Source organism: Dysidea avara, chromosome 2 (genome assembly GCF_963678975.1).
Source record: "Dysidea avara chromosome 2, odDysAvar1.4, whole genome shotgun sequence".
Classification (NCBI taxonomy): Eukaryota; Metazoa; Porifera; class Demospongiae; order Dictyoceratida; family Dysideidae; genus Dysidea; species Dysidea avara.
In genome coordinates this window covers 24,710,301-24,730,523 of record NC_089273.1, presented here as the reverse complement: position 1 = coordinate 24,730,523, position 20,223 = coordinate 24,710,301, and the positions used below count along the sequence as shown (strand labels likewise).

Genomic DNA, 20,223 nt, shown 5'->3' with positions numbered 1-20,223 from the left:
ATAGTAGCTTTCTGGGATTATATACTATGCTTGTGCATGTAGGCCAGAGCAAGGGGGTGTCACTCAGGCTTTTGCTGTAGGTTGATCTGCAACCGCGGTCAAACTCTAAATCAACGATCAAGGCCACAAAATAGCTCTTATAGTGGGTCAAGACGATACGGAAGATTTGAAACCCACAATCGAAAACTATACGTAGCTATTATCAAGTTTACGGAATTATACGTAACTCACAAGAAGTAAGGATCTCCAAGAAGATGTTTTATTGGTCCAACAGGCATTTCGCCGTAATTATAATGATTTTTCTCTCCCAGCTGCTGGTAGCACGCACTAAGAAAGTATCATACTAGGTTACAAGTGCAGGTGAGTATAGGAAAATAGAGAAATAAGTGGAGGTCAAAAGTTCAACAAGAAACGCTCAAGTCACGATGATAAATGCTGCAAGTCAAAGGTCAAGGTGAAAATTGGTCAAGACTTTGACCGCAGTCGCAGATCTACCTACAGCATGAGCCGACGTGACACCCCCTTGCCAGAGCCTCATAGCTGGCTTGTTCTAACTGCGTGGGTCAGACTGCGAACAAGTTGAGCTGAACCCTGAGAAAACAGCTAAAAATGAAAGAGGATATTTTCTCAACATTTCAACCAACCAAGATGGTTGGTGATGACAACAAAGATGTCAAGAGCAAACAAGTGCTTCCACCAACAGTTCAGGAAAGGTTAATAGGCTATATCCTATAATGTATGGTGAAAACTTTGGCTATAAATAATGTGTCAGGCATTTGAATGATTAGCGGGTAAGTCAATACTACAAATGAGTTAATATTTTTGAGGACTCAGCTCAATGCGTACATACAGTAGGCTGTAATTACTATGCATCAATTGATTGATGTGATAATAATATAAGCAGATCTGAGACAACCATGGACCCTACTATATAGTAACTGGGCAGATATACAGAGTTATGTATACTCTGATATAATTGTTGAGTGTTGTAGTTTGCCAATAGTCAAAGCTAAATTAACCATTTTAGACAGCTTTTTGTTGATGTTGAAGGTGTCAGGCAAACTCCAGTTAGGGGCAGGCAATAAAAGATTATTTTTTAAAGCAGGAGAGCAACATGTTTAGGCCCGCAAGGTACAGGCTTAATCTACTTACCCCAGTAGATGCACCATATTATATATAATGCACATATCAATGTATTGCCCTACTAACCCCCCTCCCCCTCGGGCATATATAGGGCTATAGGCACAACCGAATGTTAAATGCCCCATGGTAGGACAAACCTATTGTGTCAAATCCCCACCATTGGCTCCAGTTGCAATGTGGGGGATTTGACATAGCGTAGAAAAAATACTTGGGTGTTTAATGAATGATTGTCAAATGCCCCATAGTGAAGCAGCAGTTTCATGTCAATTCGCCTTGTAAAGCCCCACTTACAGGCATTACATCCAAGGGGGGAACACATTGGTAGGTGCATAATGAGTTTACATGTTAAAATTTAGTCTGTCTTGCTTTTTTCATGCTTATAGCAGCTATAATGTGCTTATTCTCAAACAACCAGGACTGGAAATACTACAAATTGTCTTCTACTTTTATCTATCAACTATCCAATCACTGCTAGTTTAATTAAAATTTCCTTTGCTGTTGTGTAACTTGTTTACCATTATGCTATAACCATTAGTCCCTCCTAGTTTATATATATCCTAGCAACAAAAATTGTTATGTCAACAATGTAGGTGAGAACCACAAAACAAGTCAAGTAATATATTCCAAAATTGGTCATCAACTGCTGCAGACATCTTGAGAATGGCTATGTGGGATGCTCACTTTCACAATAATCATAATAGTGGAATTAAGTGTTTGTTGACATGTTAGTCTGACTATATGATTACATGGTTTTAGTTGCTGTGCCTTACCATACTGTATCCCTTTCTGTATATGCAGGGTGGATACTGATGTTGTGACTGTTGGCAGGTGAGTTTATGGTCAATGGACAAATCACGCAAATGGTGAAGAAAAATTAATATGTGGTAGCTACCAAGACCCCACTACTATATTATGAACTCTTGGTGGTACTTCATAGCCAAACGCTAGTGTATCTGGCTTCTTGTGCTACTGTAGTCATTTTTTTATGGGATCATCATAATGTAATTGTCTACTATTACAGCATATTCATGCTATCATTAAAGAGTTTTGGTCTATAATTGTGGGTTACTGAAAGGTGATGCGCTGATGCTGGCTTTTTAAGTGAACACTGAAGTTTCACAGGCACTGAAGGGCTGGGGCTGGATTAAAGACGTGCACGGGTAATGTAGCAGTAAGTTACTTCCAACTATATCACTACAGTGGGTATGAAACAACTGGCTATAGCTATGTACGGCCCTGCATGGGCCGGAGTCACGCTATAACGATTCAGTGGAGGCATACCGTGGCGAATTTAAAACAAATCAGTGACTGGACTCACAATTAAACCAAGAGTTGACAGCACAATGAAATCAGCCAGCTCGCTATGGCTAACCACTTCCACACTGTTTGGGTTTGGGAATTGAGGCAGGCGCCTCACACCTCAACGTCATTGCGACAAGTTTGAATCTTCAAAGAACACAAAAGCGATCTCATAAACCAACAAACAACTCTTAGCGAAATTAAATGTACAGATACATTGTGTAAAAAGCCCCTGATAGCCGCAGCCTTTTTACAATACGACTTCATGGTTGAAAGAAAATCGCTCTAATGAGATGCGATGACGAAGAAAATGAAAAAAAGAACGATGCACATTTGAATAAATAATTTAATTAATGCATTGTAAATGGGTGGGCGATGGAACAAACTACTCCAACAATTCGCCTGACTTTTCGTGTAGTGGTTACTCATTATACAAAGGTTAAATGCCCTTGGTTTCAAGGCGGAATCTTTTAGTAAGGCTGAGATTTCGCCATGCGGATTTTAAAAGATTGCATAATCAATCCCTCATGTAAATGACTCACAGTAGTGGTCGCGTGTTTATTGTTTTGTGGGCGCGCGCTTCGTGCTTCTTGGCCTCGCGACTCACTACCGTGAGTCTTGATATTACAAGTACATAGAAATCTAGAATTTTCAACTAGAGTAGGGACCATAGCACATCGATAAAAAGTACCGAAACAAGTTGGAGGAATCCATGATACCTGAGGTGCACCAGAGGTGATTATTGTGCCATTGTGAAGTCTCTAAATAGCAGATACCTTTATTTGTGCTATGGCTTGTGTTGCTCTGGTTACTCCAGTAAAAGCAGCTTTCTCATCAAATTAGTGCTAAAATAACTCACTGGTAGGCTTCCTACATGAATACAATCATCTCTATAGGGATGCTTTCTAACATTTACACTCTAGCAATGATTTCTGATGGCTGTTGTGACTGGAATACAGCAAAGCACATGACACATGTGACAAAACGTTTTGTCACAGGTAGAGGTGTACTGATATGGGTTTTTGGCATGTACCAATATCTGATATTGATGCCACCAAAAGAAGCCAATAACCAATAGTTGATCCGATATTTGCATTATAGTTAAAAGTATACATTTACCATTACCTACCCTACAGCAACATGTGTATGTATTCATTGCTATGTTCTTCCTGTGGTGGTATACAGCTTGGGTTTCTGTTGTGCAATCCAGACCATTCTTATGTATGCAGTCTCATGAAGCCTCAAGTTAATATTTCTGAATTACTCCGCATTCTAATGGCTTGTGAGAAAGCTGGTACAGTAAGTTATACCTTGGTTATCCTGTGACACTTCCTTTTGTTATGCCCCTATTAATTTTTTTTGGTGATCATTAGTTTCTCATCCAGTCTTTCTGAGTATTATGATGTGGGCGGGAGGGCATTACCATTAGGCCATTATATTATTAAAAGACTCACAGGTATCTAACCAGTTTAGATACCTACTATTGGATTTTTACTACTTCATTATATGCGTGACATAGTCTAAAATTAAAAAATATATGTAACTACAAGAGCAGAAAGCAATCAGCTTGTGGTGCATTAAACATCTTTCAAACTGGCCACACACATTCAGCACACTTACGTACCATATGTAGCTATGCTAAAAATTGCAGGTAGTATGTGTGTGAATTCATTTGTATAGAAGTGCTATTCATTTACAAATACAACAACCCCATCAAATCATAACTGCTTAGGATTACAACTAGTTTCATATAAATGCTTGATCCTATTTACATATGTAGCTACTAAGGGTATAGAGTATAAGGCCTTTCAATGGAAATAAATTCCAGACTTTCAATAAATACCAGATCTAGCTTGGTATGCCTTGTGTAGATACCCACAAACAGCAATGCTAACAACAAAGTAAAATCTATTCATTGACTTTCCTTTCTTAAACATTGAATCTGTGTAATGGGCTGAGGAATGAGTCAAGGAGAGTACAGTTGAAGGTAGGAGTTGATTCCAGGAATATATGATTGATAGCCTTATATATATAATTATATGCTAACTCTGCTATAGTGGCAGGAGTAAATATTTGTTAGAAAGAAACAGACACTTTGGCCATAATTATGATTATGATTATGATGTGATTTGGGTTGAGGCTTAGAAGCCTGTACACCCATTCAATTACATAATACATACATAAATTAGATGCAATGAACAAAAATTAACTATGAATATAATTATTACATTAACATAAATCTATAGCCATAAAAGTAATTATCTATAGCTGATTTAAAATTATTTAATAAAGAATTTCCTACAATATCACTCGTAAGATTGTTCCAATCATTAATTACTCTAGTACCAAAATAGTTGACCCGACATGAAAGGTGGGCAGGGGGCTTAAGTAATTTATATGTGTGACCTCTAGTTTGTGTATTGTGGGAGAAAGTAAAAAAGTTGGAGTGATCCAGATTGAAGTAATCGTTCAACATCTTGAAAAGAAATATTAAGTCACCACGTCTGTGCCTGTACAAAAGAGATGGTAAATTCATTGATGTCAGTTGATTTATGTAAGACTTGTCTCTTAAAGATGGTACTAGTTTTGTAGCATGCCGTTGCACACCCTCAAGTTTACGTTGATCTAATACATAATGGGGTCCCCAAATTACATTTCCATATTCTAATATTGGTTGAACCATTGATTTGTACAATCGTGATAGTACAAATTCATTCAAATCGATAAAGCTTCTTTTCATACAAGCCAATACCCTATTCGCTTTCATAGCTACTTCAGAAGCGTGTTGGTGGAACTTTAAATTCGCATCAAATATAATACCCAAGTCCTTATGACAATTAACTGAGTCCAATGAGACACCATTAAGATATTAGCCTCCAAAGCTGTGTGTGGCTCGACCAAAGTGAATCACTTTACATTTAGTAACATTGAACTAATTCAGGGCCATATTATGGTAGCTGCAATGTGATTGGGCCTGTGAAAATAGGGCACGTGGGCACAAACTATACCCAAGACGTAAAAGGTCATATCTCAGTACTGGAATAAAATATCTGGATTCTGTAACTCATTTATTAAATGCTATCCTACTAGGGACCTGTGAGGAGCCTAAGACCTATGAATACAGGGAGCTTGTGTTGTAAAGCCACTGAATGTTCATAGATGGCAAAAATTTCATAGCCATAGCTTTGTAATAAAAAGTTATGAGTGGTGAAAGTTTGAAAAAGTACATGTAGGCAAATTTTATGTGCTAACATGCCCTATTTTCACAGAATCAGTCATAATATTTTGATATAGGCTTTAAATGAACTTGTATTTTGGTGTTTTAATGATCACTATTTGTAACACTGATGTAGGTCCTTGAATTAAAACAATACACGAAAATCTTCTAAGCAACAAATAGTTGTGAAGCGAGATCTAGATGATGACCTACGTATATAAATACTCATCCCATGTACTCATCCAATAATATATTGAATTGGATCATTTCTGTGGTTTCTGTACTGTAGTTAAATATTAATACAAGTGTTACAAATAATTATAGTGAAGCCTGTAGTCTATGTTGTTTCCTGTAAAGAAATCATATAAGTCTATAATCAAGGTTATTATAGTAAAATCCCCTGCCTCACTGGCTCATACAGTAAAGAAAACTTCATTACTTGCTTTGTGTGGCTTTATGGAAAGCTATTCTCTAAAGCCTCCAGTCTAGTGAACTTTTGTACATCAAACTTGTAATGAATGGCCATTTCTTTCATACAGTCAAGATTTCAAACTCTTTTGATGATACTGTTAGAGTATAACCTCCTTAACAAAAATAAGCATCAGTGCAATAGAAATTATTCTGTTTTATAGTCGACAAATTGGTGCAGCTGTAGCAACTCTCTACAACCTTCCAAATATGTATAGCACTGAAGGCTTCCTTCCAACTGATGCTGACAGGTAAAGTTAGTGAGAAACTTAGCTGTGAATTCAGTAAATGCTCCAGAAGGTATAAGAAATTGTTACAAAGCGTGTGAAATTTTTGGTAAGATTTAAAATAATTTTCCACTTTCTTGGCTTTTTCTTTTTAATAATGACCCCGAATGGACTACAATGAATACCCATAAGCTTTAGCTGTTGTCCCTAAACTTAGTGTCTGATTAGCATGGGTCTCTTTAATGTAGTCTGACACAAACTCAGGGTGATCTTCATAAGTTAGACAACATGTTACTTTTGTTTTACTGTAGTTCTATCAGCTGTATATCAAAACCTTGTCAAAACGATATATACCCCATTCCTCACAATGCAAATTGTGTACATAAATAGCCAGTCTGTCAATAGTGCAGATATCTGGATTTATGCATTAACCTATGCAGTACTTCTAGGTACATGCAGTTCATATTATTAATTTAGCTTACCATTAAATAACACTGAAAGGAAAATTCAAAATAAACAAACCAACAAGTAATAATTATAATAGCTAGATTCCTATAGCCCAGAACATATTCAATCATACACATCAGCAGTAATTATATAGTGCATGCACAAATCAGACAGTTAAGTTTTGTAGCTACAAACACTATAGTTAAACCTTGCATTACACATGCTACAGTTCAAATTACACAGTGTCCGGTTCCGGACACCAACTTATACAGGCTATTCGTCCACCACTCACCTATAATAACTCTTGTATCAACCACACTAGCCGTATGAAGGTAAGCCATTTTTTACAAGTTTGAGGAACAACTAGCCTGGTTGATACTTGGGTTATGATAGGTGAGTGCCAGACAAATAACCTGTACAAGTCGGCATTCGGAACCAGACAAATAGCCACTATGTAGTTTGAACTCGTTCCAGCCCAGCTCACCCCAAAAGCTTACCTTCATATAGACAGTGAAACTCAGTAACAGGCAAACTTGAGGTTAGCGTTCAGCTTTGGTTTCTTCTTGTTGTCGATAGAATAGAGCTTACTTATTGAATAGATAGAAAAGTAAAGGAGCTGGGTAGCTAGCAGCGGTAGCATAGCTGGTACCACATTGATTGTTCACACAGTGGTCCAAGTTTGAGCCCCGGGAGTTTTTTTTCTCTTTTTCGTTTTGCCAACCACAGAACCTGAAGAATAGCCCCTTCCTGCAAACTATGGCTGAATTGTACAGTAGCAACGTATATACATACAGCCTTTTTACGAAATACTGCCAGTCTACTACTAGCCTGAGTTAGCTACGTATATCTACAATAATGATCTACGAAATTCAATAATATTATTATGCAAGTCGCTTGCCACATGCAGCACTGACATAATTATAGCTTTATAGTACGTACTGTAAAACAAGGCCCTGGGGGTTCTGCTTTTAATATAAGTCTCCTTGACAGCTAGATTATCAAGTCACTTCCTATTCATACCAATGTACAGCGATGTGTACACAAGTAGCACTTGACACAACACAGCACAACTTACCAGCTTTGAAAAAATTTGCTCGTGTACATACAAATCTGCCCACTTCTCTTCTGTGTACTGTGGCTCCTCTAGTTCCTACGACTGGACGCCAAATCCTTTACGTTACGTACCGACCGGGTTACCACAGCAACTGTGGACCAGCTAGGCAGTTTGCCGTTCACCACCTCGTTCACCACAGGACAGAGCGTCGACTCAGTTAATTGCGTTGGACTGAACTTCAAATTTAAAAATAAAATAGCTATCTAGAACTGTAGAACTCTAACTGGTTACTGGAAAGACGCTTCCGATTAACAACAGTGTCACAGAACTTCGTGAAGCTCGCAATAAACAACTATTGGAGTTACGCTTTTGATGATGTATTGGTAATCACGTGATAAAAAAGTAAAAATAGTGACGTCATCACGAAAACGCACCAAACCTTACAAGGAGCGGGGGGTTTGGTAGTACCGTATAGCCTAAATATTTCGAAGAGGAAAATTTTCGCTCATTTCGTGGTTTTGGGAGTTATCAGCGAAAATTTTAGTCTTGAAATACCGTATAACGGGAATAATTCGCGGAAGAAAATATTCACGAATGATCTACTATTTCCTCATGAAAACGTTCGCGATTCATTGCATTAAGTAATTAATAATTGGGCGCGCGCCCACAACGAATTAGTCTTTTTTCTATGGATAGCGAGGGAATGCTCGACTATATGAATTATTCAATGGAACTCCCTTCAAATTCCTAACATCGACACAATAGATCTTGAAACATTTAAGAACGCTGTAAGTAATATAATGTAATGTGTGATTGTAATGCTCATTAGCGTGTTGCTCCTAGTGGGCTTTGCTAATTAATAATAATAATAATAATAATAATGGCTGACTCTGACATGTTGTGTAATATGAATACTAGTAGCTATGCATGATCGCTGTTTCGCTGGAGAAGTAGGCATTCACGATATTTAAATGAGCGCGGGACGATAGGGGGCAGCACTAAAACCGAGGCTAAGACACGCCATTCTGGCATAGTGAATCGCTGGGCTGCAGTTATATTTGCCCCATTTAGTAGCACTGATTTTTTCCACTGTCACTGAAGTTTGCATCCCTGTTCGAATCACACGCCACGGTCCTGCGCCTCACTAGCTATAATGATCGTCACGCAGTTTAGCGAGCAGCAAGGCGAGTAGCTACTCGCTTATACACTCGTTACATGAATGCTACATCAACTGATCCATGAAAAAATCTTCTTAATTATAGGAAAAATTTAGCAAGAAAACATTCGCGAATGCACCTAAAACCGCGAAATTCGCGAATGTCTTTTTCCGCGAATCATTCCGTTATACGGCATTTATACCTCCATATAGTCCAATCCATTTTGAGAGTGTTTGCAAATCCGCGAAATTTTTATTTTTAGCAACATTGCTCAACCTCGAAATATTTAGACTATACGGTAATCGTCAGTAAACAATTCATCGCTGTACGTAGCTAATTTTCAGCAGCTATTGTTATTTTATTAGGCTGTTGTTCTTGTTCCGACAATCAGGTAAATATAAAAAAATTTAGGTCCTCAACGAAAACACACACAAATATCCTTGAGTGGGACCCAGGACCTCCAGTGCTAGAGCCCAGAATCTTAGCCATTGTGCTATGGGGCTCCCAGCTACCCACCTCCCTTTAATAGTTTCTACCTTATAGACGGGTTTAGCGGGAAGGCGTGGTCACCCTACGTCACGTAAAAAATCACGTGAACTATCGATCCGCCATTTTTGTAGGGCAAAAGCTCTGAAAGGTTCTGTGAAAAGCAGTGGAGTTATAGATGGCTAGTAGCAGGCAGAAGTTGTCTACTTATTTTGTGTCGCTTAAATATTCAGAAAGAAAGCGCTATTTAGAAAAATTGGAGATTAATGGTCATGAACTTGATGACCCGTTTGCTATAGATGAGGAGCAGTGGTCCGAGGATTTGACTAAGTGGCCAGAATTGGAGTTTGGTAACTTATACACTTATCTAATCAAAAGCAAGGGGGTGTACACGCAGGAGAACTTAGATGCTTACAAATCCTTAGAAGCATACAACTATTATTACAACCAACATGTACGAACTGTTTATCACTATGATGCAGGACAGGGATGGAGTGTACTAAAAGCAAAGGTAAACCCCAGTCAGAATTCAGCAGACAATCCTCATGAGGCATGGATAATAGTAAAAACTCAAACAGGATATGTTCGGAATGGGCACTGCAAATGTAAAGCTGGGTAAGTTGTTCAACATGTAGCAACTGTGTAGTTTGATTAAATAATCATCACAGGCTTGGAGAAGTTTGCAGTCATGTAGCTGCCATCTTATTCAAAATGGAGGCTGCTAACCGGTTGGGATATACAAGACCATCCAGAACGTCTTTACCATGCCAATGGAACCGGAATTTCAAAACTAGTGTAAGTTTAGCCATCTATTTTATTGAATTTCTTTTTCATTTACAGTGTTGTTTTGTTATACCAAATGTAGGTTACCCCTAAAGAAATTCAGTGTATAAATTTCACTAAGCCAATTTATAAAAGAGGACTAGGGGGTACAGAGGATTCAGAAGTTCCAGCAGTGAAGAGGAGAGCAGAGAGTGGTCCACATGAAGCCCCTGTGATTTCTTCTGATAAGCTGTACACTGAATTGTTTGACTTAATACCGGGTGCTTGTTTGTTTACTATAATTGAACCTGCATCTCAAAGTGATGACATGGAACTGGGATCACAGCAAGATCAATGTTGTGAAGGACGTACTTCAGAGCATAATGAGCAGCAACAAGGTGGGCAAGTTGAGGAGCATACAGGAGAGCAAAATAATCAGCATGACAGGATACAAGACAGAGAAGAGGACGACCAGCAATTTACAGGTGGAAATGAGGAACAACACAGAGGACAGGATAAGGACCTACAAGATGGGGAGAACATTGAAGATTCTACACTACTACAGTCATCAGATTTTTGCTCTCTTCAATGTGAGGAATCACTGCTACCGTTACCATTACAGGAATATTTTAAGGAAGCTTCCCGCACTATTAATGAGATAGACACCCTTAGTACTGCTGAACAGTTATTTTACTCTTTAGTTCTATCTGAAGATGACTGTTCAAGAATTGAATCTTGTACCCGAGACCAAAGAAATTCTGATGAGTGGTATCGGCAGAGACAAGGCAGGTTAACTGCATCAGACTTCCATAAAATTTATGCAATGCAAAAGCAGACTAACCCTACTACTGTTGTGAGGCGGCTACTCTCTAAACCAAATATTAGCCATATACCTGCTATACGATGGGGAGTTGATCATGAAGATTTAGCCAGGCAAGACTATATTAAGGAGATGTCAACTGCACACATTAACTTTAAATGTGTAAATGCTGGGCTCATGGTGAACCATCTGTACCCTCACTTAGGTGCCAGTCCAGATGGGTTTGTCCAATGTGATTGCTGTTTGGGGAAGGGATTACTGGAAATTAAATGCCCATTTACAGCCAAAGATTCACATCCTAATGATCTTAGAGGAAAACCGCGATCGTGTTTAGGAGTAAATGATGTCATAACTTCCCATGCATATTATACACAAATTCAAGGCCAGCTTGTCATTACAGATAGGCAATATTGTGACTTGTTAGTATGGACTACTCAAGGAATTACAATGGAAAGGGTTTTACCGGATGTTAATTTCACTGAGAAGCTACTTACAAAGCTAACTACTTTCTATGTTAACAACATAATACAGGAATTGGTAACTGAACATCCATTGGAGGATACTATCATAGCAAATTCACCCCCTAGTACTGAATCACCACTGTACTGTTTTTGCCAAAAGGAAGAATCTGGCAAGATGATTATGTGTGAAGGTAGTCACTGTCCATACACTTGGTTCCACTTTCCATGTGTAGGGATTAAACGTACACCAAAAGGATTATGGTTTTGTTCTGACTGTAAAAATAGTTAGGTCATTGTGCAAATGTGATATGGATGTCATGTTGTGTATGTAATAATATTATGTGCTTTAAATATTTGCTCACAAAATAAGTGTACAGTATACTTAGCTTAAAGGGTACAAAGTGCAATATGTAATTATACTAATGGTGGTTGTAGATTGCATAGTGCAGCAACTACTACTAAAATCTTGTCAATAGTAGCATAGTCTTCCTCCCGAGATATCTTTAATAGTGAGATGGGAAAGACGTTTTGTAAAATCTTGTAACATTTCATTCATCCAATGGCTCTTTCCACATGAATTCTTACATTGGATAGCTTTCGAGACGTTTCTACTTCCCTTTGGGACAATTGTGGCTTTCCCTTAGTGAATGCTGGGATGGCAAGTGAAGCTCCTCTTAGTCCTAAATCCTCTGCAATATCAAACCCTCTGTCAGCAAGAACCAAATCACCATGGACAATTTTATCAAGAAATCCACATTTAGAAGTGATCATTTTATCCGATACACATCCACCCCAACATTTTGAGATGAATATAATAGCTCCTGTTGGACTCACGGTAACAAAAATTTTTGCCGTGTTGTGACTTTTGTAACTAGAATAAGTTTCACTTCTAGCTGACAGGGAACTTGCTCTCTCTATAAATATCTCTGAGCAGTCAATTATGCAGGTTGCTCTTGGATAAAGTGGCTTGAAGCAGCTTGGTAAAGTTTTCCTTATCATTTGCCGATCAGGCCATACTATTAGCTGGCGTAATTCCCGTGCCATTATATCAATCCATTCATGAAAAATTTGTGACACTCTTCCAGTAGAAATGCCAAATCTGTATGATAATTCCTTATTGGGGACTGCTGTTCTCAATTTTGTCAAAACCAATAACAAATTGTCCTTGCTTGACAGATTTCCATAATTAGAGTTGATTTTTTTAAATGCTGAAGTTAACAGGTTTGATAGAGATTCGAACAATGCATATGATGACAGCCCTGTAAAGTAATGCGTTTGCTCATCATCATTCATCAGCTTTGCGGCTGGAGAAAGTGTAGCTTCCTTCAAACCAGCTTGTAATTGCGAAATAAAGTTTTCTTGCAATGTAATGGTTTGCATCTGGGTGTGTAGAGCAGAACTAACACTTGTTTCAACATGCTGCTGTTTTGCATTAAGAAGAAAACTTAGATTTGCTATTAACTCCTGCTGTGACAAAATAGTTTGCTCCATACCTTCCAGTTTTTGCAGGAGCTCATTGTTACCTTCACATTCAATACCATTTTGGTCACCATCACTCACTGCCTGTTCACAAACTTGTGCAGAACTGTTAGGATCATGATTTTCTATCTCACTTTCTTCTTCTCTTGCAGAATTCATTTCCATTGGCTGGTCAGTCTGTTCAGTTACCAGAGGCACAGAAGCAGTCTTTCGCTTAGCACCAACACCCTTCTGTCGCTTTGCAGCATACTGACGCTCACGTCGCTGCATTAATCGTTTACAACGAGATACATTTCTACTAGTAGTAGCTGTTGCTTTTCCAGAATAGACAAAAACAGTAGGGACATAATCTGGATCATTTCTTAGCTTCACTGGCTTTCCTATGTGATAGAAAAATTCAGACTAATAGAAGTTTTAACAAATTGCTGTTGCTGTGTGCAAAAAAAACACTAAAGTTACCTGATATGAAGTGAGTTCCACAAAGCCTCGAATGTTTATTCGGCTCCCAAAACTTTCTCTTCAGTGCTCGAGTCCACAAATGTCTTCTTTCAGCATCCTTCGGGAACCTGAACATCTTAATACCATACTTTTTGCTTGCTCGCTTTGTACAGCCAATGGCACTGCAACTGGACGGCATTCTTGACACTAACAACCTTCACCGTCTTGCCCTACAAAAATGGCGGATTATGATTATGATTATGATTAGATACTGGAAAGACAGCACTCAGTGCTGGTTACATCCAGGAGGGGGGGGACCCTCAAAACAAAAAGGGGGTTAATTACAACAAATCTAGTCCAAAAATACAATTATTAAACTGTTCTAGTGACTCTGTATCGATGATGTGATTAGGGAGGTTATTCCATTGCTTGATAGTTCTTGGAAAGTAACTCTGTTGGTAAGCAAGTGTTCTAGTTGGAGGAATTATATATCTGTATTGGTGATGCAATCTAGTTGGATATGAAGTAGGCTTGAAATACTCAGGGAGCTGGATAGATGGCAAAGCGTGATGTAATACTCTATATAGTAAGTTCAAACGATCAATACATCTTCTGCTCTGTAGGCTCTTCCAATGCAGTTGATCCAACAGGTAAGTGACACTACTCATTGGATTGTAATCCGATGCTACCCATCTTGCAGCACGACGTTGTACCTTCTCTAAAGTATTAATTAAGTATAGCTGGTGAGGGTCCCAGACACAACTAGCATATTCCAGCAGAGGACGTATTGATGTTAAATAGGCTGTTATCTTAACTTCTTTGGAGCATTTACTTATATTACGTTTAAGAAAGTTGAGACTTTTAGTTGCTTTGCCGCAAAGATGATCGATGTGGTGGGACCAAGACATTGATTGGTGGAATATGACCCCTAGATATGGATGCTGACTCTTCAGTTCCAGAGCTTTATTGTCAATGCTGTAGGTGGTGAGCATGGGAGTTTTGCTTCTTGAACAACGTAGAAAAACACACTTTTCAACATTTAGTTTCATTTGCCAAGTTTTAGCCCAGTGGAAGACTTTATTTAGATCTTGTTGTAGGATGCTATTGTCTTCTTCTGAATCAATAATTCTGTAAATAATACAGTCATCGGCAAAGAGACGAATCGAGGAGTTGATATTTGTAGATATGTCATTGATGTAAAGTAGGAACATTAATGGCCCAAGTACAGTGCCTTGTGGGACACCTGACTTTACTGGAACAAACCTGGAAGTTACATTATTTAGCACTACTCTTTGTTTGCGTTGTGTTAGCCAAGCCTTAATCCATTGATGAAGGTCTCCTTGTATTCCATAGTGTGATAGTTTCTGTAATAATCGTTTATGAGGAACTGAGTCAAAAGCTTTTGAGAAATCTAATAAAATTAGATCTATTTGTTTCTGTTGGTCCATTACCTTTAAGATTTCCTCTGTTAGCATTACTAGTTGGGATTGACATGAGTACTTAGGCCTAAAACCGTGTTGGCAATTATTGAGGATATTATTTTGGTCTACATGATTCATAATTGAGTGAAAAACAATATGTTCCATTACCTTGCAACAGGTAGAGGTAAGAGAAATTGGTCGATAATTATTAGCTGAGTTTCGGTTGCCTTTCTTATGTACAGGGACAACATTTGCTGTTAGCCAGTCAGTTGGAAGATTGTTGGTGGTAAAAGATTGGGTAAAAATTACCTGGAGTATAGGTGCAATTTCAGCTCTGCATAATTTCAGTATTTGCGTAGGAATCCCATCAGGACCTGGAGCCTTGCTAGTATCCAATTGTTGAAGTAAGTTTTCAATTCCTTCGGTTGAAAATATAATGTGGTCACAAATGGGATACGTAGGAATGTCCAGATTTGGAGTTTCGTTATCTTCGTCAGTAAAAAAAAAAAAAAAATCAATAATTCACGTGATTTTTTACGTGACGTAAGGTGACCACGCCTTCCCGCTAAACCCGTCGTTTCCGAGTCGAGTAGCTTCTATATATTTGGCCAGGCCAAGTTTATTGACAGTTTATCGTCCGGGATATTTCAGTGAAAAAGTCATGCTGGCGGGAGGTCATTTTTCATATTTCAGAATTTATTTTTAACATGGAAAAACATTTTAAAAGTAGCTTCATACAGTTGCTAGTTACTTTAACAATGATTGCAAACGTATTTGATTACGTCACTGTTAATACTTGGCTATTCGTTTAGCAATGTCTCTTTAGAAATCCATTTATTGAAGGTTCTAACGAGTACAGGCTGGGGATAATCGTCACGTTTGTTGCACACACCATGTTTTATTATACAAAAATGAGTTTGGAAGCGTAAGCAATGATTATCACCTGAGAAATAATGGATATTATTGCTCTATTCCTAAAAAACCACGCGGGCTGTGACGATAAACTGTGAATTAATTTGGCCTGGCCTTAGAGTAAGCCACCAATGTTCGACCACTATCGGTTCGGACGCGATTTTTCTTTAAACCCGGAAAGAAATTTTCTGCTCTTGCTATGCCTTTGGAGAGGTCTAGGCCATAAACTCTTGCATGCAAAATTTCAGACCTGCAGCTTTCTTCGTTATAACATAATATAGATTTAATGTACATATACCTCCATAAGTGGAGTATAATCGTATATATCTGAATCACAATTATGATTGTGTGTGAATGTATATTAACATTATTTGTTGTCAGTTAATTACAAGTGTGTGTGTGTGTGTGTGTGTGCGTGTGCGTGTGCGTGCAAGTTGGCTTGAAAATTTTCTACTGAGGTTTAATTGATAACATCTCCTGGCAAGGTATTCCAAAGTTTAATCGATGATGGCATATATGAATATTTGTATGCGTCCACTCTTGTGTACGGCTGCATGAGGTGACCACGTGTATAGTGATATGTTATTGGTACTAATATATCGTCATCAATGTCAACATCAACAATATCGTTAATTATTTTGTAAAACATTATCAGTTTTGCATTTGTTCTTCTACTTTGCAAACTAGGCCATCCCAAAGATTCCATCATTTTAGTCACACTAGCGTATCTGTCTTTCTTATTTAAAACAAATCTTGCTGATCGTCTTTGCACCATCTCTAGTCTGTCAATGTCTGTCTGGTAATGTGGTGACCATACCACTGATGCATACTCTAGAACTGGTTGTAAATAAGTTTGATAGCATGATGATTTTACAGCAATGGGACAGTTAGTTAAGTTTCGTCGCAAAAAAAACCAAGCACAGAATTTCCCTTCTTGACAACATTGCTGATAATGATGTGTTCATTCCAGTTCAGTTTTTGGTCTATGGTGACTCCAAGGTATTTAGCGTGTTCAACTTGTTGGATATTAGTATAGTCTATGTAATATGTAAGGTTAGGTAAGTTAGACTTGTTTGATATTCTTAAACACTCGTATTTACTTGGATTGAAGTTCATTTGCCATTTCTTGGCCCACTGAGATAATGAATTTAGATCTGGTTGTAAAATAGCAATGTCTTCCTCTGAATTAATATTCCTGTATAATAAAGCATCATCAGCATATAACTTGATCTTAGATTTAAGTACTGTTGGGATATCATTAATGTAACACAAAAGGAGTAGCGGTCCCAGGACAGAACCCTGTGGGACTCCTGATATTACTGATTGTGGTTGACTGTTTTCTCCATTTAGTACAACTTGCTGCTTTCTATCAGTTAAAAAGGCATTGATCCAATTTAACAATTGGCCACGCATACCATATGAGGACAGTTTATGAGATTACTTATTGTGAGGAACGGTGTCGAAAGCCTTTGACAAGTCCAGCAGGATTGCATGTACCTCTCCACCATTATTCAAAGTAGTCGCAAAGTCGTGTACAGTTGATATCAGTTGGGTTTCGCATGAGCGCCGCTTACGGAAGCCATGTTGCTGTCTGCATATAATATGATTTTCTTCTAGATGTTGATAAATACTGGTGGAAATTATATGTTCGAGTATTTTACAAACAATACATGTTAAAAAAATTGGTCTGTAGTTACAGGGGTGCGCACGACTTCCCTTCTTAAAGATTGGCACCACGAGGGCATTTTTCCAGACTTGTGGAAGGACACTCTGTTCAAGGGAAGCTTGGTAAATTAGAGTAAGTGATGGGGCAATTTCACTTGACATTAGCTTTAAGAGTCTACCAGGGATCTGGTCTGGTCCACTGGATTTGTGCAGTTCTATGTTAGAAAGGAGTTGCTTGACTCCTTCGACAGAAATGTTCAGGCTTCTTAATTCAGAGGAAAAATTGGCATCAGCAATTAGGTGGGCAATTGTTGTCTTCTCTGGTAAAGACTGAACTAAAATACTTGTTTAACTCTTCAGCCTTTGCCAAATTATTAGTAACAACTTCACCGTTTACCTCCAAGGTAGGAATTCCATTACAAATTTTTCGCTGACTTTTGATATATGAAAATAGTTTTTTATACGGACGAGTTGATTGTGAATTTATCAAGTTTGTTAAATAATTATTATGTGCTTTTCAACATTCACATTGGGCTGCCCTTTTAACTGTACAGTAAGCATTCCAGTCTTCGGTAGAGCCAGACATGCGAGCACGGTAATACAAATGCTTCTTCTTTCTAATATATTGTTTAGTGTTTGCTGTTATCCAGGGCTTGTTATATATATATTACTAATTAACCTGGATGGTATTAAGTTAGGCCACTCCAAGTCATACCTTAGTTTCTGGTCACTCCCAAGCCTACAAATGGATGCGGGCGGGCGGATGATCAGGACTTCAGGACTATAGACTCTACTGTGACAATATACTGTATGGTATTATTATTTGCTCAATTTAGCAAATTCATGTTGATTTTGTTTTTAGTCAAACTTAACCAACAACATAAGTAGTTGTGCTTCGGCAAAAAATGCACTAGGAAAGTTGTTGATGGATCATGGCTAGCTATACACTGATGTATAACATTTAAGTATATTTATTTATTTATTTAGAATATACTATAGGAAATGTTTTGCTCATGTAGCTACTTATGCTTTCCAAGTGAAATAAATGTCTCGTTAGCTATGTCAGGAAAGTATTACTATGACTTATAGCTAAGTTGTTCAAATGATCATGATCCAAAATGAAATTTAACTTCTATTTTCACATCAGAAATTCTTCATTCAAATGTGAAGTCCTAGCCCACTAGCTATGTGTTTCCAGCCTTCTATTCAGTAACCTTGAGAAAAGTAACTGTCAAAGTTTTGAGTCATTGAGTGCTCCAAACTAGTGTTTTTTAGTGATCATCTGGGAATGTTTAAACTATAAGGGTTTCTACTTGCCAATCTAATTTTAGTTATGGAAAAGTTTAAGTTTAAGCTCACCGAATGTTGCCGGCTTTCCATACCCCTGTAGTGTTCAGTGATAAGGAATTTGAAGTTACTAGACTAATCATTAGAGGACTACATTTGAATTATAAAGTTAAAGCTATGGCCCATCTACATGGACTAGTAGTTAATGTTACTGAAATTACTTTGGTTACAAAAGCATTAGTAACAGTTATAATCTGAACAGCTATATAATCAAGGACAAAACTAGTTATAGTTAGAAACATTTTATTAGTGTGGCATATATACCTAATATTAGAGTTAAGAGTAGTGTGACTGCTCTATTGGAATCCCTGACTGCTCTATTAGAGTATATCGATCTTTTGCAGTAAAAAATAAGTGTCTTGCTGGGTCACGTGCACTTAAGCACCTGTAATATTAATAATAGTCCTCATAAACTAGGGTTCCAGGTTTACCATGCGGGCGGGTGACCAGAAACTAAGGTTTGACTTGGTGTGGCCTTAACACATTCCAAACAAATAGCTTTAACTCTTCCCACATCTGTTCTATTGATGAACCTGGTGAATACTTGCTTAGAAATGTCCTAGTAAAGTTATTAATCGAATCTTTCAGATCATTGATGTTGACTTTTGACCGCAAAAATTGTTTCGTTTGGCTGCAGGAGCTGCTAAAGTGACCTGTCCGAATGTTCTCAATTCTCGGACAAAAAAATGTATTATCGGTCGAGTGGCACTGCTCGTAATGCTTGAAGCTGATCAAGTCTTCTATACTTGATATGAAAGAGCAACTCTTATACTCTTCAAATATATGCAGATATTTGGCTTAGTCCTTATTGGCTGTGAATTACAAAGCTCCAAAGTCACCTCTGTCGTGCAATCTTAAATTCGGCCACATGTGAAGCTCGTGCAAATCAAATAGTTACCTATATTGAATTCAAAGCTATTTCATGAACATTGAGAGCATCAGGTACCGTTCAATAGTAAATAGATACATGCATAATGACCGCACCTTGATTTTTGCCCGAATACATGTAGCTACATTGCATTTAGGCTTCTCTGACAGTAGCAGGGCGCACTTTGAATTCAATATAGGTAACTATTTGATTTGCACGAGCTTCACATGTGGCCGAATTTAAGATTGCACGACAGAGGTGACTTTGGCTACTGCACCCAGCACACATATACACAATTTAAATCCACTTAAATGGGATATTAACTATATCCCCTGTGTTAAAAATGTCAAAAGTTTTTCTCCAAAATGTCAAGGATATTAGCCAGATCGAAACACTCTAATAGAACAGTCACCTGTTATACAATTGGAGCAGTTAGAAAACCTGAGGACCACACTGTTAAAACAGTTGGCTGCATATCACACCAAAGTGTGTATGATATGCCTCCTCGCACCGAGCACACCCTTCTCTGTGTGTATTACTGACCATTTTACC

The 20,223-nt window shown here is 38.0% G+C and overlaps 3 protein-coding genes across 3 annotated transcripts in view; 1 reads left to right on the top strand and 2 right to left on the bottom strand.

The window, feature by feature from the left end:
* The window catches only part of LOC136243811 (NACHT, LRR and PYD domains-containing protein 3-like), a 75,620-nt gene extending 67,413 nt beyond the window's left edge, over window positions 1–8,207 (bottom strand). Inside the window, exon 1 of the mRNA XM_066035421.1 lies at window positions 7,877–8,207. The gene's annotated coding sequence lies outside the window, so the exon portion shown is untranslated. The remainder of the gene's footprint in view (window positions 1–7,876) is intronic.
* A 1,412-nt stretch (window positions 8,208–9,619) lies between these two features.
* On the top strand, window positions 9,620–11,907 carry LOC136246922 (uncharacterized). Its single transcript, XM_066038518.1, has 3 exons — window positions 9,620–10,113; window positions 10,167–10,293; window positions 10,364–11,907. Exons 1-3 carry the CDS (start codon window positions 9,677–9,679, stop codon window positions 11,828–11,830), a joined length of 2,031 nt encoding a protein of 676 aa, XP_065894590.1. The 5' UTR covers window positions 9,620–9,676; the 3' UTR covers window positions 11,831–11,907.
* Window positions 11,809–13,651, bottom strand: LOC136246923 (uncharacterized). Its single transcript, XM_066038519.1, has 2 exons — window positions 13,480–13,651; window positions 11,809–13,400 (listed from the first exon to the last, which is right to left on the bottom strand). The coding sequence occupies exons 1-2, from the start codon at window positions 13,592–13,594 to the stop codon at window positions 12,094–12,096; spliced, it is 1,422 nt and encodes a 473-aa protein (XP_065894591.1). The 5' UTR covers window positions 13,595–13,651; the 3' UTR covers window positions 11,809–12,093.
* Between the last annotated feature and the right edge of the window lie 6,572 nt (window positions 13,652–20,223).